At 49.5% G+C, this 17,475-nt stretch overlaps 1 protein-coding gene across 1 annotated transcript in view; it reads left to right on the forward strand.

The window, feature by feature from the left end:
• LOC124666624 (beta-glucosidase BoGH3B-like) overlaps positions 1–16,681 on the forward strand; it is a 29,461-nt gene extending 12,780 nt beyond the window's left edge. Inside the window, exons 3-7 of the mRNA XM_047203963.1 lie at positions 4,088–4,574; positions 4,647–4,751; positions 4,841–5,228; positions 5,298–5,527; positions 16,517–16,681. Coding sequence (XP_047059919.1) covers positions 4,088–4,574; positions 4,647–4,751; positions 4,841–5,228; positions 5,298–5,527; positions 16,517–16,681 — 1,375 coding nt within the window. The remainder of the gene's footprint in view (positions 1–4,087; positions 4,575–4,646; positions 4,752–4,840; positions 5,229–5,297; positions 5,528–16,516) is intronic.
• The last annotated feature ends 794 nt before the right edge of the window (positions 16,682–17,475 follow it).

Consider the following 17,475-nt stretch of genomic DNA (forward strand, 5'->3'; position numbering starts at 1 on the left):
TTCTTCGGGAGACATAAAAGGTCGTGGAAACCTTGGCCCACTATTTTGCCTCGTTACGGAGTCGTCCCTATTATCGCCTCGCTGCTCATTGCTTCTCCGATAATCATCTCTCGTTGCTTGCTCCCGTATTTGACCGAAATCCTCGCCGAAATTTGCCCCGGGGCGTCGTAACTCGGATACCGCCGAGGAAATCGTCGCCTCGTTCGATAATTTCGACTACGGTCCTCCTCCGGCGACCTGTGTCGTTTATTGTGGACAGCGTCTTCTCCGTCCGCCCATCTATTTGCTATCTCCATCAACGCGGATACCGTTTTTGGATTGGTCCTTCCCAAGTCCTCGACAAAATCTCCGCGCCCGATTCCTCGCGACAAACGCATCTATTGCTCTCTCGTCGATATATTTTCTCGCCGAGTTTTTTATGATGTTCCACCTTTGGATGTATTTTCTCATTGACTCATCCGGCTTTTGTCGACACGCCCTCAGCTCTTCCAACGATGCAGGCTTTTTGCATGTGGATCTGAAGTTTTTGACGAAAACGTCCTCGAAACTTTCCCGCACTGTCGATGGATCCCGGCGGAAGTTTTTTGATCCAAGATCGTGCGGCTCCACTTAGGTGCACCCGAATACTTTGCATGGCTGTTGCTCTAGTTCCTCCAGCTAGCTTTACCGTCTCGAGGTAATCGATTAGCCGCTCCTCCGGGTCTTGCGGGCCGTCGAACTTTTTGAAGTGATCGGGTAACTTGAATCCCGAGGGGACTCGAGTTTTTCGGACTCTTCTCGTGAAACAAGGTAGACCACACATATCCTCGTCATTAAGCTCCGGGACTGCCGATGATCTCTTCTCGCTTTGCCTTGCTCTGTCGACCCTTGCTTGTACTCCCGTGTCTCTTGCTCCACTTGGTCCTTCCGGAGCTGCCGCCGTTACCGCCGCAGGTCGTGGACTATTTTGCCTTGCTGCTCCTTCGGGAGGCGTTGCTACGAACGCCGTCCCCATAGCTCCAACTCCTGCCAATGCCATGTTGTATAATGTTTCCCTTGGATCTCCCGGGGGTGGCTTGGATGCGAGGATGTAAGCTTGTGTCGCCATATACCCAGCTTCCGGTGTCCTAGGGATAATATTTCCTCTTGTATCTATCGACATAAAGGACATGTCGAGGTTTTGAACCAAGTACTCTCTCGTCCGCTTCGGGTATGTGTTGTAGCCTTGATCTTCCTCTCGTTCCGAGCCTCCCCGTGGCTATCACCCGAAACTCTAGATTGTCCACTTAGATCCGCCTCTTCTCTCGCCGGATGCGTGCTGCCTCCTTTCTCCCGTTTAGCTCAGCCGTCCGTTTTTCTATTTCTCGGGCAGTTCGTGCGAGCATATATTGATAAGCTTGCAGCTCTTGAGCCGTAGCCGTTGTCGTCATTGGTTCTGAACCATCTATGGCTTTTGCCGCTCTATCCCGAGCTGCTCGTGGAAGTTGGACTCGACGCGTGGTGTGGGCCCGACATATTTAGTGCCCATACCTCTCCTTAGATCCGAGGGATCGACAAAAGGATTTCCCAATTGATCGAAAGCCTCCGATGTTTCCTCTTGATCTTCGATAGCATAAATCCGATGATATTTTGTACTCAGATCTATGTTGGGTTCGGTGACATCATTGTTGAGATTGATGAAGACCTTGCCCACTGTGAGAGATTTGTCGACGAAGTCGTAATTGTCGACATCGCTTGAGCCATCGCTTATATATGAGTCCGCAGATGACCCAGACGATGCGTTGTCGAAGATCTTGGCGAGTTTCTCTCTTGCTCGGTGCTGACGTAGCGTGTTGCCGAAGTTTCTTCTTCTGACTCAGTTGATGATGCATAGCTTGAAAATTCAGAATCGACCGCCGACGATCCCGACGAAATCGGAATTTCGACACGATACGATCCTTCTTTCTTGACGCGAAAGTGGAACCTTCCGAACGTCATCTCCAAGGGCTCCGCCATATACGCATATGCATCCAAACGGGAGGGTGGGTGAGGAACAAAATCAACAGGACCGTAGCGATCCGTTTACCTCGATCCATAGTGTTGCTCCCGGTTGACGATGTCGAAGATCTTGAACGTGCCATCGAGATCAGATCCTTACGCCTCTAATTCCCACAGACGGCGCCAATTGACAAGGGATTAACTTGTCAATGCCTATGGATTATAGGCTAGGGTTTAGTTAGAAGTAGAGGGCAAGTAGATCTCGAAGGTTTCAGCCGAAAAGTACTCGACGAATATGAAAACTAGGGTTTGCGTACAATGATTCGATGATCCTCTCGTCCCTCGACCCCCCCTTTATATAGGTGGAGCCGAGGGATTCGTGCTATACAAGGATTACAGAGTCCGGGACGGTTTCTAACTCATCCCGCCGATTTACAAATAACACTTCCTATTACAACTCTATCTTTTCCTTAAATACATCTTGGGCTGTCGAGTCTTCTTATTCTTCGGGTAGTGGGCCTTCAATAAACCCCGGGTACTATATTAGGCAGGCCCATTTGGGATGCCTATGTCAGTAAGTGATTCTCAAAAGGATCGCAAGTGAGTATGCATTCGGCGCTTTAACCATGTTTGCATCGTTTTCTGGCTCAACCATGTTTGCATCGTGTTCTGGGTCTCCATTGGAGATGTACCAAGAGTTCTGTTCTCCCATGTCACTCTCTTCTTCAATGATTATGTTATGCAAGATGATACAACATGTCATTATTTTTCATATGTTCTCAATACTTAGCAGAGAAACAAACAATGGCAAACCTCTTCTGAAGCACACCGAAAGCCCTCTCCATGTCCTTTCTTGTCAACTCTTGCATTAGGACGACGGATTGTCTTCACAAAGGTGACCCCATGGAGTATAGATGCCATCTACAAGATAGTAACCCATCATGTATTAATGGTCATTGACTTCATAGTTGCAAGTTGAAGCCTCTCCCCCAACAAGCTTCGCACTCGAACACCCATAGGCAAGCACCCCGAATAACAATGGTACACTTTCAGTGGGGTTGCACTGATCTTCCTTGGTACACTCCTCCTCAACTTAAACAAATCATCATACTTCTACACGACTTTTGCAATAGTGAGGAAGAGACTCCTACGCATCCGAAAGCGCGAGAGAAAAAATACCTTTCCGCATAGGTTGCATCAGGGTTGAAGTAATCTCTCATAAGCTTGGCGTGGCTCTTCGCTCCTTCTCGGATGTAGGGCTGAATTGGGATCCTACTCTCGGCCGGCGAAACTCGTCTTCAAGATCACAAACATGGCCATCTCGAAGTCATCGTCGTCTTCTTCTTCCTCCTCCTCTGACCAAGAGTCGTCGAAGATGAACTCCGTCAACCTCTTCATCTAAATTATACATTTACCTATGTTAAATTTAATTGACGAAGCAAAAAAAGAAACCCACCTAGAAAAATAGTTGAACACTTGGCGGGTAGAGAAGGTCAGATCGTCAGCCGATGTCATAGAGCTAGCGCCGAAGCTGCATGCCGGCATGCGGGTTGAATGCGACCGGCGGAGCTCGGTGGACGAAGATGCCACTCCAACCTTGGTCGTCGGTTGCACACGAAGCTCATCGCAACCGAAATACGTAAGTCGGGATTTCGCTGATCTCCCTCTCGATTCCTGCGGCGCTAGCTCTGTAGCCGAACAATGGCATCTCTCTCCACCATCTTCTCTATTTTGCACAAAATCGAGCTCGTTGTGGCTCCTTTTGCACCAAGTCAGAGAAATCGATGCGACGGCGACGACGGAGATATCGGTCGACTTCGGTGACAACGAGCGACTCTGGGTGGTGCGGGAGCGCGGCAGAGGGTTCAAGATGTTGGGGAAGGCTATTGGTGGTCAACAGAGACATCGCTGGTGGTGTAGCGGGGTGGAGGGGAAGAGCGCCAGCGCGTGTGGGAGGACAGAAGTTATACTCGGCTAGGTTTTTGGCTAGGTGCAATTTAGAGGAGTAAAACCGAAATTTTAGCCAGCGTGACCGATTAATGGTTAGAGATGCTAACTATACTCAAAATCCGCAATGCAGCTTGTGTTACCTATAGGTGTGTGAGTATAAAACGAAAACTTGGTGGTGCAGGGACCCGGAGCTAGCGAAGAAGATCGGAGCGGCGACGGCGCTGGAGGTGAGGGCGACGGGGATCCCGTACGTGTTCGCTCCGTGCGTGGCGGTGTGCAGGGACCCCAGGTGGGGCCGGTGCTACGAGAGCTTCAGCGAGGACCCCAAGGTGGTGCAGCTCATGGCCTCCGTCATCTCGGGCCTCCAGGGCGAGATCCCCTCGGGCGGCCGCCGCGGCGCGCCGTTCGTGGCCGGCGGCGGGAAGCGCAACGTCGCGGCGTGCTCGAAGCACTACGTCGGCGACGGCGGCACGGCCGGCGGTGCCAACGAGGGCGACACGGCGGCCACCTTCCACGAGCTGCTCAGCGTCCACATGCCGCCCTACTACACCGCCGTCGCCCAGGGCGTCTCCACCGTCATGGTCTCTTTCTCTGGCTGGAACGGCGCCAAGATGCACGCCAACCGTTTCCTCATCACCGACTTCCTCAAAACCACGCTCAGATTCAGGGTCTCTCTCTTGATTTCTCTCTGCAATCTGTTCATTTCATAGAATCTGTTAAGAACCTTTCGACCCCTTCAGGGTTTCGTGATCTCGGATTGGGGAGGGATTGAGAGGATAACGACACCTAAAGGTGCCGACTACATGCTGTCCGTCAAGCTGTCGATTATGGCCGGCATTGACATGGTGAGTGGGTACTGATCATGTGTCAAGTTCACCACTGCAACTGTTACTGTGAGTGTACAACTTAACATCCGGCCGATCACGTCTTTCAGATCATGATCCCGTACACGTACACAGAGTTCATCGACGACCTCAGCACGTTGGTGAAGAACGGCACCATTCCAATGAGCCGGATCGACGACGCCGTCCGTCGGATCCTCCGTGTCAAGTTCACCATGGGCCTCTTCGAGAACCCTTACGCCGACAACAGCCTCGCCGGCGAGCTTGGTAAACAGGAGCACCGCGACCTGGCGCGGGAGGCCGTGAGGAAGTCCCTCGTCCTGCTCAAGAACGGCAAGCCCGGCGAGAAACCGCTCCTGCCGCTGCCCAAGAATGCCGGCACCATCCTGGTCGCCGGCAGCCACGCCCACAACCTCGGCTACCAGTGCGGCGGCTGGACCATCACCTGGCAGGGCGTCGGCGGCAACAACCTCACCACCGGTAAGGATCAAGATCGAAACTGGCACCGTACGCTCATCTGAATCTTACTAATAATGTGAACGCACGCAGGGACTACGATCCTCGAAGGCATCAAGCGCGCCGTGGGGCACGGCACGGAGGTGGTCTACACCGAGAACCCCGACGCCGGCTTCATGCGGCAGAACGAGGCCCACTTCGACTACGCCGTCGTGGTCGTCGGCGAGCCGCCCTACGCCGAGTCGTTCGGCGACAACCACAACCTCACCATCCCGGCGCCAGGGCCAAGCGTGATCCGGGATGTGTGCGGCAGCGTCCGGTGCGCCGTCACTGGTAGAAAAACAGGCTTCCGGGAAGCCCCATAAGTCGCGAAGGTAAAGGAACCGCGACTAATGGGGTCTTTAGTCGCGGTTCGTGTGGCGAACCGCGACCAAAGGCCTGGGCCCAGGGCGCACGGTGGCCAGCTGGTGCACGTGGGGGGCTTTAGTTGCGGTTGGCCAGGCCAACCGCGACTAAAAGTGCTCGAAGGCCTTTAGTCGCGGTTGGCCAGGCCAACCGGGACTAAAGCCCCTCCCCTATATATACCCATCCAGCAGCCAACACTTAGCCATTTGGAGCCATTCTCTTCACAAACTTCACAAGTGAGTGTTAGGTTTGCTTTTGGTTCCTCTTATGCACATAAGGTGTTTGATGAAATGCCCCAAGAGCATGAAACAAACATGATATGAAGTGTTGGAGCCACATTTGAGCTTTCTCATTTATTTTTTCCTCCTCGATCGCGGTTAGCAACTTGAACCTTTGATGTGTCGTCATTGATACAATATGCATGTGTGTGTAGTTCATTGTTTAATTTATATTGTTTGTAGCTAGTTAGTTTAACAAATGCATGATGGTTAATTATATATTTTATATTATAATAATGCAGATGAATCGGCAATGGATGTACGGTAACCGACTCTCCGGCGAGTTCAGTACGGGTTTGAAAGATTTCCTCGTAGTGGCTAATGCGAACAAGCGGGGGGTTTTGTTATCTGTCCATGTGTTAAGTGTAAGAATCGGAAGGGTTACTCTTCCTCAAGAGATGTTCACATGCACCTGCTTCGGCACGGTTTCATGCCAAGCTATAATTGTTGGACCAAGCATGGAGAAAGAGGGGTTATAATGGAAGAAGATGAAGAAGGGGATGATTTCATCGATGAAAGCTATCTTTCTCATTTCGGTGATACTTTCATGGAGGATGCTTGAAGGTGAAGGGGAAGGTGAAGGGGAAGGTGAAGAAGAGGATCCCGTTGATGATCTTGGTCGGACCATTGCTGATGCACGGAGACGCTGCGAAACTGAAAAAGAGAGGGAGAATTTGGATCGCATGTTAGAGGATCACGGGAAGGCGCTGTACCCCGGATGCGATGATGGTCTGAAAAAGCTGGGCTGCACACTTGGATTTGCTGAGATGGAAGGCACAGGCAGGTGTAGCTGACTCGGCATTTGAAAACTTGCTGAAAATGTTGAAGAATATGTTTCCAAAGAATAACGAGTTGCCCGCCACTACGTACGAAGCAAAGAAGGTTGTCTGCCCTCTAGGTTTAGAGGTTACGAAGATACATGCATGCATCAACGATCGCATCCTCTACCGCGGTGAATACGAGAATTTGAATGAATGCCCGGTATGCACCGCATTGCGTTATAAGATCAGAGGCGATGACCCTGGTGACGATGTTGAGGGCCAGAAACCCAGGAAGAGGGTTCCCGCCAAGGTGATGTGGTATGCTCCTATAATACCACGGTTGAAACGTCTGTTTAGGAACAAAGAGCATGCCAAGTTGTTGCGATGGCACAAAGAGGACCGTAAGTCGGACGGGGAGTTGAGACACCCCGCAGATGGAACGCAATGGAGAAAGATCGACAGAGAGTTCAAAGATTTTGCAGCTGACGCAAGGAACATAAGATTTGGTCTAAGTACGGATGGCATGAATCCTTTTGGCGAGCGAGCTCCAGCCATAGTACCTGGCCCGTGACTCTATGCATCTACAACCTTCCTCCTTGGTTGTGCATGAAGCGGAAGTTCATTATGATGCCAGTGCTCATCCAAGGTCCGAAGCAACCCGGCAACGACATCGATGTGTACCTAAGGCCATTAGTTGATGAACTTTTACAGCTGTGGGGCAGACCTGGTGTCCGTGTGTGGGATGAGCACAAAGAAGAGGAATTTGACCTACGAGCGTTGCTTTTCGTAACCATCAACGATTGGCCTGCTCTTAGTAACCTTTCGGGACTGTCAAATAAGGGGTACAATGCATGCACGCACTGCTTACATGAGACTGAAAGTGTACATTTGCCAAATTGTAAGAAGAACGTGTACCTTGGGCATCGTCGATTTCTTCCGAAAGGTCATCCGAGTAAGAAAGAAAGGCAAGCATTACAACGGCAAGGCAGATCACCGGCCGAAGCCTCGCGGAACACTGCTGGTGCTGAGGTATTTGATATGGTCAAGAGTTTGAAAGTCATCTTTGGACAGGGTCCTGGCGGACAATCAGTTCCGAAGGGAGCTGACGGGCACGTAGCCATGTGGAAGAAGAAATCTATATTCTGGGAGCTAGAATATTGGAAAGTCCTAGAAGTCCGCTCTGCAATCGACGTGATGCACGTTACGAAGAATATTTGCGTGAACATCCTAAGCTTCTTGGGCGTGTATGGGAAGTCAAATGATACAAAGGAAGCACGGCAGGACCAGGCAAAGTTTGAAAGACCCTGATGACCGGCATCCGGAACGGTTTCAAGGTCGTGCCAGCTACGCTCTGACCAAAGAAGAGAAGGTCATCTTTTTTGAATGCCTGAGCAGTATGAAGGTCCCGTCGGGATTCTCGTCCAATATAAAGGGAATAATAAACATGGCGGAGAAAAAGTTCCAAAACCTGAAGTCTCACGACTGCCACGTGATTATGACGCAATTGCTTCCGATTGCTTTGAGGGGCTCCTGCCGGAAAATGTTCGAGTAGCCATTGTGAAGCTATGTGCATTCCTCAATGCAATCTCTCGGAAGGTAATCAATCCAGAAGTTCTACCACGGTTACGAACGATGTGATCCAATGTCTTGTCGGTTTCGAGTTGGTGTTCCCGCCATCCTTCTTCAATATTATGACGCACCTCCTGGTTCACCTAGTCGATGAGATTTCCATTCTCGGTCCTGTATTTCTACACAATATGTTCCCCTTCGAGAGGTTCATGGGAGTATTAAAGAAATATGTTCGTAACCGTGCTAGGCCAGAAGGAAGCATCGCCAAGGGCTATGGAAATGAGGAGGTAATTGAGTTTTGTGTTGACTTTGTTCCCGACCTTAAGCCGATTGGTCTTCCTCAATCGCGGCACGAGGGGAGACTAAGTGGAAAAGGCACGATCGGAAGGAAATCAATGATATGTATGGACGGCCATTCTCGACTGAAGCACACCACACGAGTTCGACCAATTCCAGCTTGGTGGCTCCGTACTTTGAGAAACACAAGAATATTTTACGCTCGGACAACCTCGGGAAGCCCGAATCCTGGATTAGGAAGGCCCACATGGAGACTTTCGGCGGTTGGTTGAGAAAACATTTAATGAGTGACAATAAGGTTGTAGATCAGTCTGTACATGTTGGCCAAGACACCATCTTCGACTATAACGACTTTCCAAGGGTACGAGATAAATGGGAATACATTTTACACGATCGCCCAAGATAAAAAGAGCACCAACCAAAACAGTGGTGTCCGCTTTGATGCAGCAACCGAGAATGGGCAAAAGGTCACATATTATGGTTACATAGAGGAGATATGGGAACTTGACTATGGACCCTCCTTTAGGGTCCCTTTGTTCCGGTGCAAATGGTTCAAGCTAACAGGAGGTGGGGTAAAGGTGGACCAGCAATACGGAATGACAATGGTGGATTTCAACAATCTTGGTTATCTTGACGAACCATTCGTCCTAGCGAAAGATGTCGCTCAGGTTTTCTATGTGAAGGACATGAGTAGCAAACCGAGGAAACGGAAAGATAAGAAAACGATCAGTACATCATGCGATGATCCAAAGCGCCACATTGTTCTTTCGGGGAAAAGAAACATCGTGGGATTGGAGGACAAGACGGACATGTCGGAAGATTATAATATGTTTGCTGAAATTCCGCCCTTCAAAGTGAACACCGACCCAAGCATTAAGTTAAATGATGAGGATGCTCCATGGATACGGCACAATCGTAAGCAAGCGGGGACACAAGGGAAGAAATGATGTGTAATAATTTATTGTACCAAACTTTGTTGAATGAATCATGTGAATTATATTACCCGTGATGTGTTTGGTGTCCATTTTCGAATGATTCAATTGACTCGAGAGAGCACTGATGATACATGAAATTTGGAGTGACTAAGTCATACTCCTACATACATGAAATTTGGAGTGACTAAGTCATACTCCTGCATATAGGAAATTTGGAGTGACTAAGTCATACTCCTGCATACATGAAATTTGGAGTGATTTAGTCATACTCCTGCCTAGGCGTATAATATGCATACTCGTAGTCTTCATAGCCGCCGCCGTTGTACTGGTAGTCGTCGCCTTCTAAGTTGCCGGCGTCGTCGTCGCTGCTATCGTCGCTGTCGTCGGGCGGCGCTCGTGGCTCGAACTGAGGGTAGCGCAGGCGGGGGATATCGCCGGCCGTGATGTAGTCCATGACGCTCTGCAGAGTCCGGCCGTACCACCATAGCCGACGGCCGGCCTCGTGGAAGTTTCCGGGAGGCGGACCGTCCTCCTCATACCGGCGAGCGCCCTCTCACGCCGATTGATGAAGAAGGCGTCCCAAGTATGCTGGTTATCGGGATGCCGGCGGGGATTCATCCGCTGCTCCGGCGTGAGGTCGAGGTAGTAGTGGTTCGTGATGGCCGCCGGCGCGCGGTACCACGAGGGACGGGAGGGACCGGCACGCCGCCGGCGCTAGGCTCCAGGCCGGCAGGGACGCGGTAGCCCGGAGGGCAAGGGTAGTTCGAGCGCAAAGCTCCTCCACCTGCTGGTAGGTTAGAGTGGGTGCGGTGGAAGCCATGAGAGAGTGATGAGAGATTGTAGAGATGTGATGCTGGCCAAGCCGGGCTACCTATATGTAGTGACAAATGGCGGGAAAAATGGGAGCGGGAAGACGGGAGGCGGGAAGAAAGAGGCGGGGAGAAAGTGGCGGGAAGAAATTGGCGGGAAAAAATTGGCGGGAAGAAAGAGGCCGGAAGAAATTGGCGGGAAACAATTGGCGGGAAGAAAGAGGCGGGAAGACAGGGAAGAAATGGCGGGAAGACAAGGAGGGAAGAGGGGGTCGGCGGAAAGAGGCGGGAAGACAGGGAAGAAATGAATTAGTTTTATTTTTCTGATTTTTTTGATATATAATTTGTATTTTTAAAATTTTGAATTGAATTAGTTTTATTTTTCTGATTTTTTTGATATATTATTTGTATTTTTAAGAATTTGAATTGAATTAGTTTTATTTTTCTGATTTTTTTGATATATTATTTGTATTTTTAAGAATTTGAATTGAATAAGTTTTATTTTTCTGATTTTTTTGATATATTATTTGTATTTTTAAGAATTTGAATTGAATTAGTTTTATTTTTCTGATTTTTTTGATATATTATTTGTATTTTTAAGAATTTGAATTGAATTAGTTTTATTTTTAACAGTTTGAAAAAGAAAAGTAATTTGAAAAAGAAAAGTAATTTGAAAAAATACCTTTAGTCGCGGTTGGCCTCGCCAACCGCGACTAAAGGGTATTTCTCCGCGGGAAACGAAAACCCGGCGAAAATACCCTTTAGTCGCGGTTGGGGTGGCAAACCGCGACTAGCATACCTTTAGTCGCGGTTTGCCACCCCAACCGCGACTAAAGAGGGGTCCTATATATACTGGCGCCGCGAACGGCCGCGCCAGTTCTTCTTCTTCCTCTTGTTTTCGCCGCGCGCCAGTTCTTCGTCGCCCCTGCAGAGCTGCGCCGTCGTCGCCGTCCTCGCCGTACCTCGCCGCCGTACCGCGCGCCGTCGTCGCCGTACCTCGCCGCCGTAGCGTCGCCGCGCCCCCGTCGCGCCCTCGCCGTACGTGCCGCGCCCGTCTTCGATCCGCCGTGTAAAACAACCGCCGCCGCCGCCGCCCTCGAGTCCGTAGAGGGGCGCCGCCGCCGCGTAGAGGGGCGGCGCCGCCGCCGCCGCGCCCTCGAGTCCGTCCGTAGAGGGGCGCCGCCGCCGCGTCGCCGGGAGAGACGACGACCTGCGCGCAGAGAGAGAGAGTCAGAGAGAGTCTGAGGGAGAGAAGGCCGGGGGCCGCGGGCCGTTTTTTTTTTGTTTTTTTTCTTGTTAATTTTAAAACAAAAAATAACTAAAAATCGACTTAAAATTTTTGTCTCAAAATAAACTAAAAATTGACTTAAAATTTTGACTTAAAAAAGATTGTGTCGGCACCGTACCGTCGTCCCCAAAAGATTTTGTCTCAAAATAAACTAAAAATTTTGACTTAAAAAAGATTTTGACTTAAAAAAGATTGACTCAAAAGAACTACAATTTTGACTTAAAAATTCCCCGTAACGTCGTCCTTCTCCCCACCGACGGCGCCCACCTCGGCATGGGAACGCGCTGCCACGGTGACTAGCTACCACCGCGCGTATACGGAGGGGGCCGGCAGCGCACGTCTCCCCCTCCGTACGCGCGGTGTTTTTTTTGGGATCGAGAGGGGGCGGCGAGGGTTATGTGTCGTCGGCACCGCCACCGCCCTTTCGCCACCGGTTCGCCACCGCCACCGGTCTCTCGGTCACGCGGTCACTGCGAGGTCGATCGTCCGCATATAACACGCGTCCCCCTCTCGCCTCCCTCGTCGCCCTCTCTCTGTATATGTAGAAGAGATATGATAATGCTGGCATATACACAATTAATTTGTTTTTACTACATGTTTTCGGGACTGACATATGGCGGACGATAGAGCTGACCCGATTCTGGACAACTATGATCCGGACGCTGAAGACCATATGTTCGGCATCATAAATGGCGATATTCCATTTGTGCCGACCGGAGAAGAAGAAGATGATATCTCTTCTTATCTGAACCTTGAGGGTGAAGATGAAGGGCGCCGTCAGCAAGATGATGCCGAAGAAACGTCGATAAACGACGATCTTCAATTGGAAGTAGCAACCACCTCCGGCGCCGAGGTATATATATATACATATTGAGCGTATGGTGATACAACTAACTGATTTGAATAAATGTGTGTGTACTAACGCGCGCGACTCTCTTTCTTATTTTAGCCCTCGGCCGGATCGTCGAAAAAATCGAGTACGTCGTCAAAGCGTGGCGCAACCAAGACGATGAAAGTAGGAGAAACATGCACCATCGATGTTGTCGACGAAGCAGCCGGCAGACGGCTGGAGCCCAGCAAGAACGCCACCAAGTTTGTCGGCCAATGCGGAGCCGTTATTAGAGACAACGTCTCGATCACCCGCCAGGAGTGGAATGAGCCAAAGAAGGCACGTGTTGGTTTCACTTTTGTCGATAAGAGAGAAAAAAAGATTGCTTCAACAAGCTTATGGAACATTTCGTTCTACCTCCGGAATGCCGCAAATACGATGAGGAGGGTAACAAGATTGCGGAAAACAAGAAGAGGCGCAAGCTAGTCAAACAGATTCGCTCTTTCTAGGATGGCCAACGCATTCCGGAAATACAAGCAAAATCTAGCCCATGACTTTGTCAACCAGGGCAAGACTCCGGATTTCAAAGGACAATATGAGAAACTCGCAACATGATTGGCCAGAATTTGTGAAGCAAAAGAAATCGGAGCAGTTCCTTGAACTATCGAAAAAAATAAGGAAAATGCGGCCAAGAAGGAGTACAATCATAAAATGGGGCCAGGAGGGTATCGCTTTTGGCAGCCTAGGTGGGAGAAGATGGAGAACGAGCTGAGGACGCGAGGAATCCGTCCGTGTACGGAGGGATGGGACCCAAGGGCCAAAAGCTGGTGGTACGGGCATGGGGGATCGCCGAACCCGGGAGACAGGGGAGTGTGTTTACCAGGGCAAAATAATTACACCCACCAAAAACCTTATTGAGGCAATGAGGGATGCTCAAGAGGGGAGGATCAAGTTCAACAGAGAGAACGACGCCACGACAAAAGCCCTCGGGAATCCTGAACACGGAGGACGTGTACGAGGCATGCCCGGGGACATTCCGTGGAAACTAGGGTTCCCCGGAAAGATGACCCGTACGGTTACTGAAGCCGTAAGAGAAAGATGGATCGGGATGCGGATGTTGTGGCGAAGTTGGTAACGGAAATGGATGTGATGAAGAAAACCGTGAGTGTACTAGTAGCCGAAAGAGATGCAGCTCGGGCGCAGCATGAAGATCATCCAATGGATCTCGGAAGCCAGCAGCGGAGAAGAAGCAGCGTGGCTTCCACGGAGGCCTCACCGGCTGGTGCACCGACGATCGAAATTACTGCACCGGAGCCTCTGCTGGTGGTCGAAAGTACTGCACCGGAGCCTCCTCGCTACCCCGTGGACGATATAAAGGAGATGAAAGCATGTCATCTGTATTATCCTATCGGGAACATGTCCATGAAGGTAGCCATCGGCAGTGCTTTACCACCTGGAGCACTCCAGGCACAACAACCCCATTCAAGATGGCTATGCTCGTGTCACGGTGGAGGAGATAGTCCAAGGGTTTGAGGACACTGGACATTGACATTGCTACACACTGAAGGGGTGAAAAGACTTGGAGATGTCAAGCGCCGAGTTCATTCTATGGCAGAAGAAATTTATCAAGTTTCCGAGGCGAGGCGCCAACAAGTCCACCCCGTACGGTGGTGGTGGTGGCGGTGGCGGTGACGGTGGCGGTGGCGGTGGCGGTGACGGTGGCGGTGGCGGTGACGGTGGCGGTGGTGCTTCACCTAATACACCTCATTCACGTCGCCGACGCCGCCCCCGATCCTCGTCCGGCGGGTGATCGGACACCGGTACCGCCCCCAATCCACCTCCGGCGAAGAAGCGAAGCAGTCCTGGGTTATTAACCCGGACCCTTACGTACCTAAGAAAACAAAGGTACCGGAGGTATCACTGAAGCCTCTCCCCACGAGGCCTTGGGAAAGTAGTGCCGAGGAAGTCGAGGCGGGCGCGGCTGCTGATTTAGAGAAATGGAAGGCGAGCGTCAAGAAGAAAATAGAGGGCGAGCCCAAGCCGGTATATTCGACAAGGAAAGCGAGTGGGCTAAGTCATTTTTGAACACACCGTCCCAAGCCGCGAAGAATCTGCACTGACGACTATTTACGTGAACTTCGTAGGCAAGCACTCGCGTTCAAGAGGAACCAAGAGTCTGCGGAGAAGAAAGCCTTGGAGGACGAGGCCGAGACAAAATTAGAAAGGGGGAAAGAAGTTGCCCAGCTCGGGGAACAAAGTAAACAATCGATCGCCCCGCTCATAGTGCAAGCCGCCGGTCCGGATGCCCCGATATCATAGCAGTTGCGGCAGCACATGGATTGACTGTAGAAAGTGCCAGAGAACAAGCGGCCGACTTAGGTATCACTCTTCGTGCACTGTTAGGCCTTGATGAGGCGCCAATGAAGGCCGTAGTATTTACATATGTGAAGAATGGCCCTCTCATCGAGCCTGCGCAGGAAGAGGATCTACCTCGACAAATGAAAGGTCTGGTAAATTGGTACAAGGGTTACATAAAACATAAAGACGCCAAAGACTATATCTATGCGGAAGTTAGATATGAGCATCACATCAAACGTTACTGCGTACAAATTCCTCTGAGTGAATTGTTCCAGCTGTTCAATCTGCGCGACCTCGACAAATCTATCATCAGTTGCTACGTTACGTAAGTGATTTATTAATTTCTACCCCATCTCGTTCATTGCCTGCACATATATATATATATATATATATATATATATATATATATATATATATATATATATATTGTCCTAACTATCTTGTTGTGTACGCTATTATGCAGAATGAAGAAGCGGGAAATGCGAATAAGGAACATCCATGATGTTGGGTTCATTGACCCACACATCGTTAATTCATATGTGTTAGAACACCACCCCGCCGACGTGGAGGAAGAACTGTGGCGGTTTATTAGAAAACAGCAACAGAAAAGTGATATTCTATTTCCTTACCATTTTGGGTGAGTGTTTCTGTCTTGAGCACATTCTCTTTTGTTTACTCCATGCATGGTATGTGGCTAATCGATGAGTTATGCATGACTGTGCATGTATCGTGTCCGCGGGTTCCACTGGATTCTTATGGTAATTAAAGTTCAGACCTCCTCAGTTCTCGTCCACGACTCTCTGAATATGGATCCGGCGCTTTGGGGCGACATGAGAAAAATGATGCAAAAGTAATTATTTTCATTCATTTGCGCTCTATATCGATCGGCCTATTTCGTTCATCATTTCCTAATATCAAGTAACTAATTAATAACTCTCTTGTTTATTTAATTTTCTTTGCCTCGTAGGGTTTGGAGACGGTTCGTAGATACCAAGGTCGGTGAATTCAAAAAAGAGCTAAATTTTAAAATGGCAGTGCGGACGACTGGGGATACTCAGCCACCGGGGACCAATCTATGTGGATACTATGTTTGTGAGAGGATCCGGAGATACTGCAATGAGCGGGACCAGAAGTGTGAGAACAACATCCTGAGGAATAACCTCCGGAAGACGCTTAGTCTAGAAGCTCGCTTCCGACCACTTCAAGAGGAACTAGCTGGATGGTTGGCGAGGGAAGTCATCGATCCTAGAGGAGAACACTATTACGATGACGTAGAACTTTATATGCACCAGAATTTGTAACTAACTTGTTCAAAATTGTATATGGTCATCCGATATTGAATATATATTGTATATGGTCATCCGATATTGAATATATATTGTATATTCCTCTTGAATTCTTTTTGGTTCTAATTTCAAATTTGTTTGAAATTGTACATTCATATGCATGTATGTATACAATACCGTAGAATATGTGAAACTCCTTCAAAATTAAAACCCAAAAGAAATAAAATAATACAAATTAAAAAGAAACCAGATTTAGGGGGAGGGGGCTAAACCCTAAACCCTGCGGAGGCCTTTAGTCGCGGTTGGCCAGAAGAACCGCGACTAAAGGGCCTCCGCCCTGGCGCTCGCCTGCGGCCCACGTGGACGGGCCTTTAGTCGCGGTTCGTAAGGAACCGCGACTAAAGGGGGTGGCCTTTAGTCGCGCTACTTTGGTCGCGGTTGCGCCACCGCGACTAATGGCAGTTGCCAACCGCGATCAAAGCCCCTTTTTCCACCAGTGCGTGGTGCTGGTCTCCGGCAGGCCTCTGGTGGTGGAGCCGTACATGGGCGCGATCGACGCGCTGGTGGCGGCGTGGCTGCCGGGGACGGAGGGGCAGGGCGTGAGCGACGTGCTGTTCGGCGACTTCGGCTTCACCGGGAAGCTGGCGCGCACGTGGTTCTGATCGGTCGAGCAGCTGCCGATGAACGTCGGCGATGCGCGGTACGATCCCTTGTTCCCCTTCGGGTTCGGGCTCCAGACACGCGCGTACGGCCGCTGACATGGCTGAAAGGTTTGCAGTAGAGTATCAAACATGTAATGGATCTAGTAGTTTGAGAATTTGTGATTCTGTATCATCAAACGAGAGATCATCAAGTTAGAGCGTGATCCAATCCAATGGAGCTTTTGGATCAAATCATCAAACCTTGAGTGCATCCCTTCCCCCTCCCCATCAGGTTTATCCAAGTTTACTAATCACGGTTTGAATAACTAATTACTACCATTTGATGATTTGACGATTTGATCTAGTAAGGTTTACTAATCAAACCTTACAGTTGCACATTTTCTTAGCAAGTTATAAATAATTACTACCATTACAAAAATCACAAGATCACAAATCGTCGTGTTTAAGTTTCAAGATTTGGAACTTGGTATGAAGCCAAAATCTTTTATGATTTTTGTACCATATTTAAGTTTTTCAAAAAATACATGTGGATACTTGTATCCAGTCTCTACATCCAGGTTGTTTCCATGATTTTTTTGAAACTTATAAATACGATTTTTGCTAGGTGTTTAAAAGTGGGTACCAGTGTACCAGGTCTGAAAAATTCGTCTCTTTTATAGTTCCAATTTTGAGGCAGAGGTGGGGTCAGAGCTACACCTTTAGTACCGGTTCATCTGAAGAACCGGTACTAAAGGGTCCCTGCCCTATTTCTTCAGCCCGATCCCTGCATCTCATTTTTTCCTTCTCTCCTACTT

This window comes from Lolium rigidum, chromosome 6 (genome assembly GCF_022539505.1).
Source record: "Lolium rigidum isolate FL_2022 chromosome 6, APGP_CSIRO_Lrig_0.1, whole genome shotgun sequence".
Lineage (NCBI taxonomy): Eukaryota > Viridiplantae > Streptophyta > Magnoliopsida > Poales > Poaceae > Lolium > Lolium rigidum.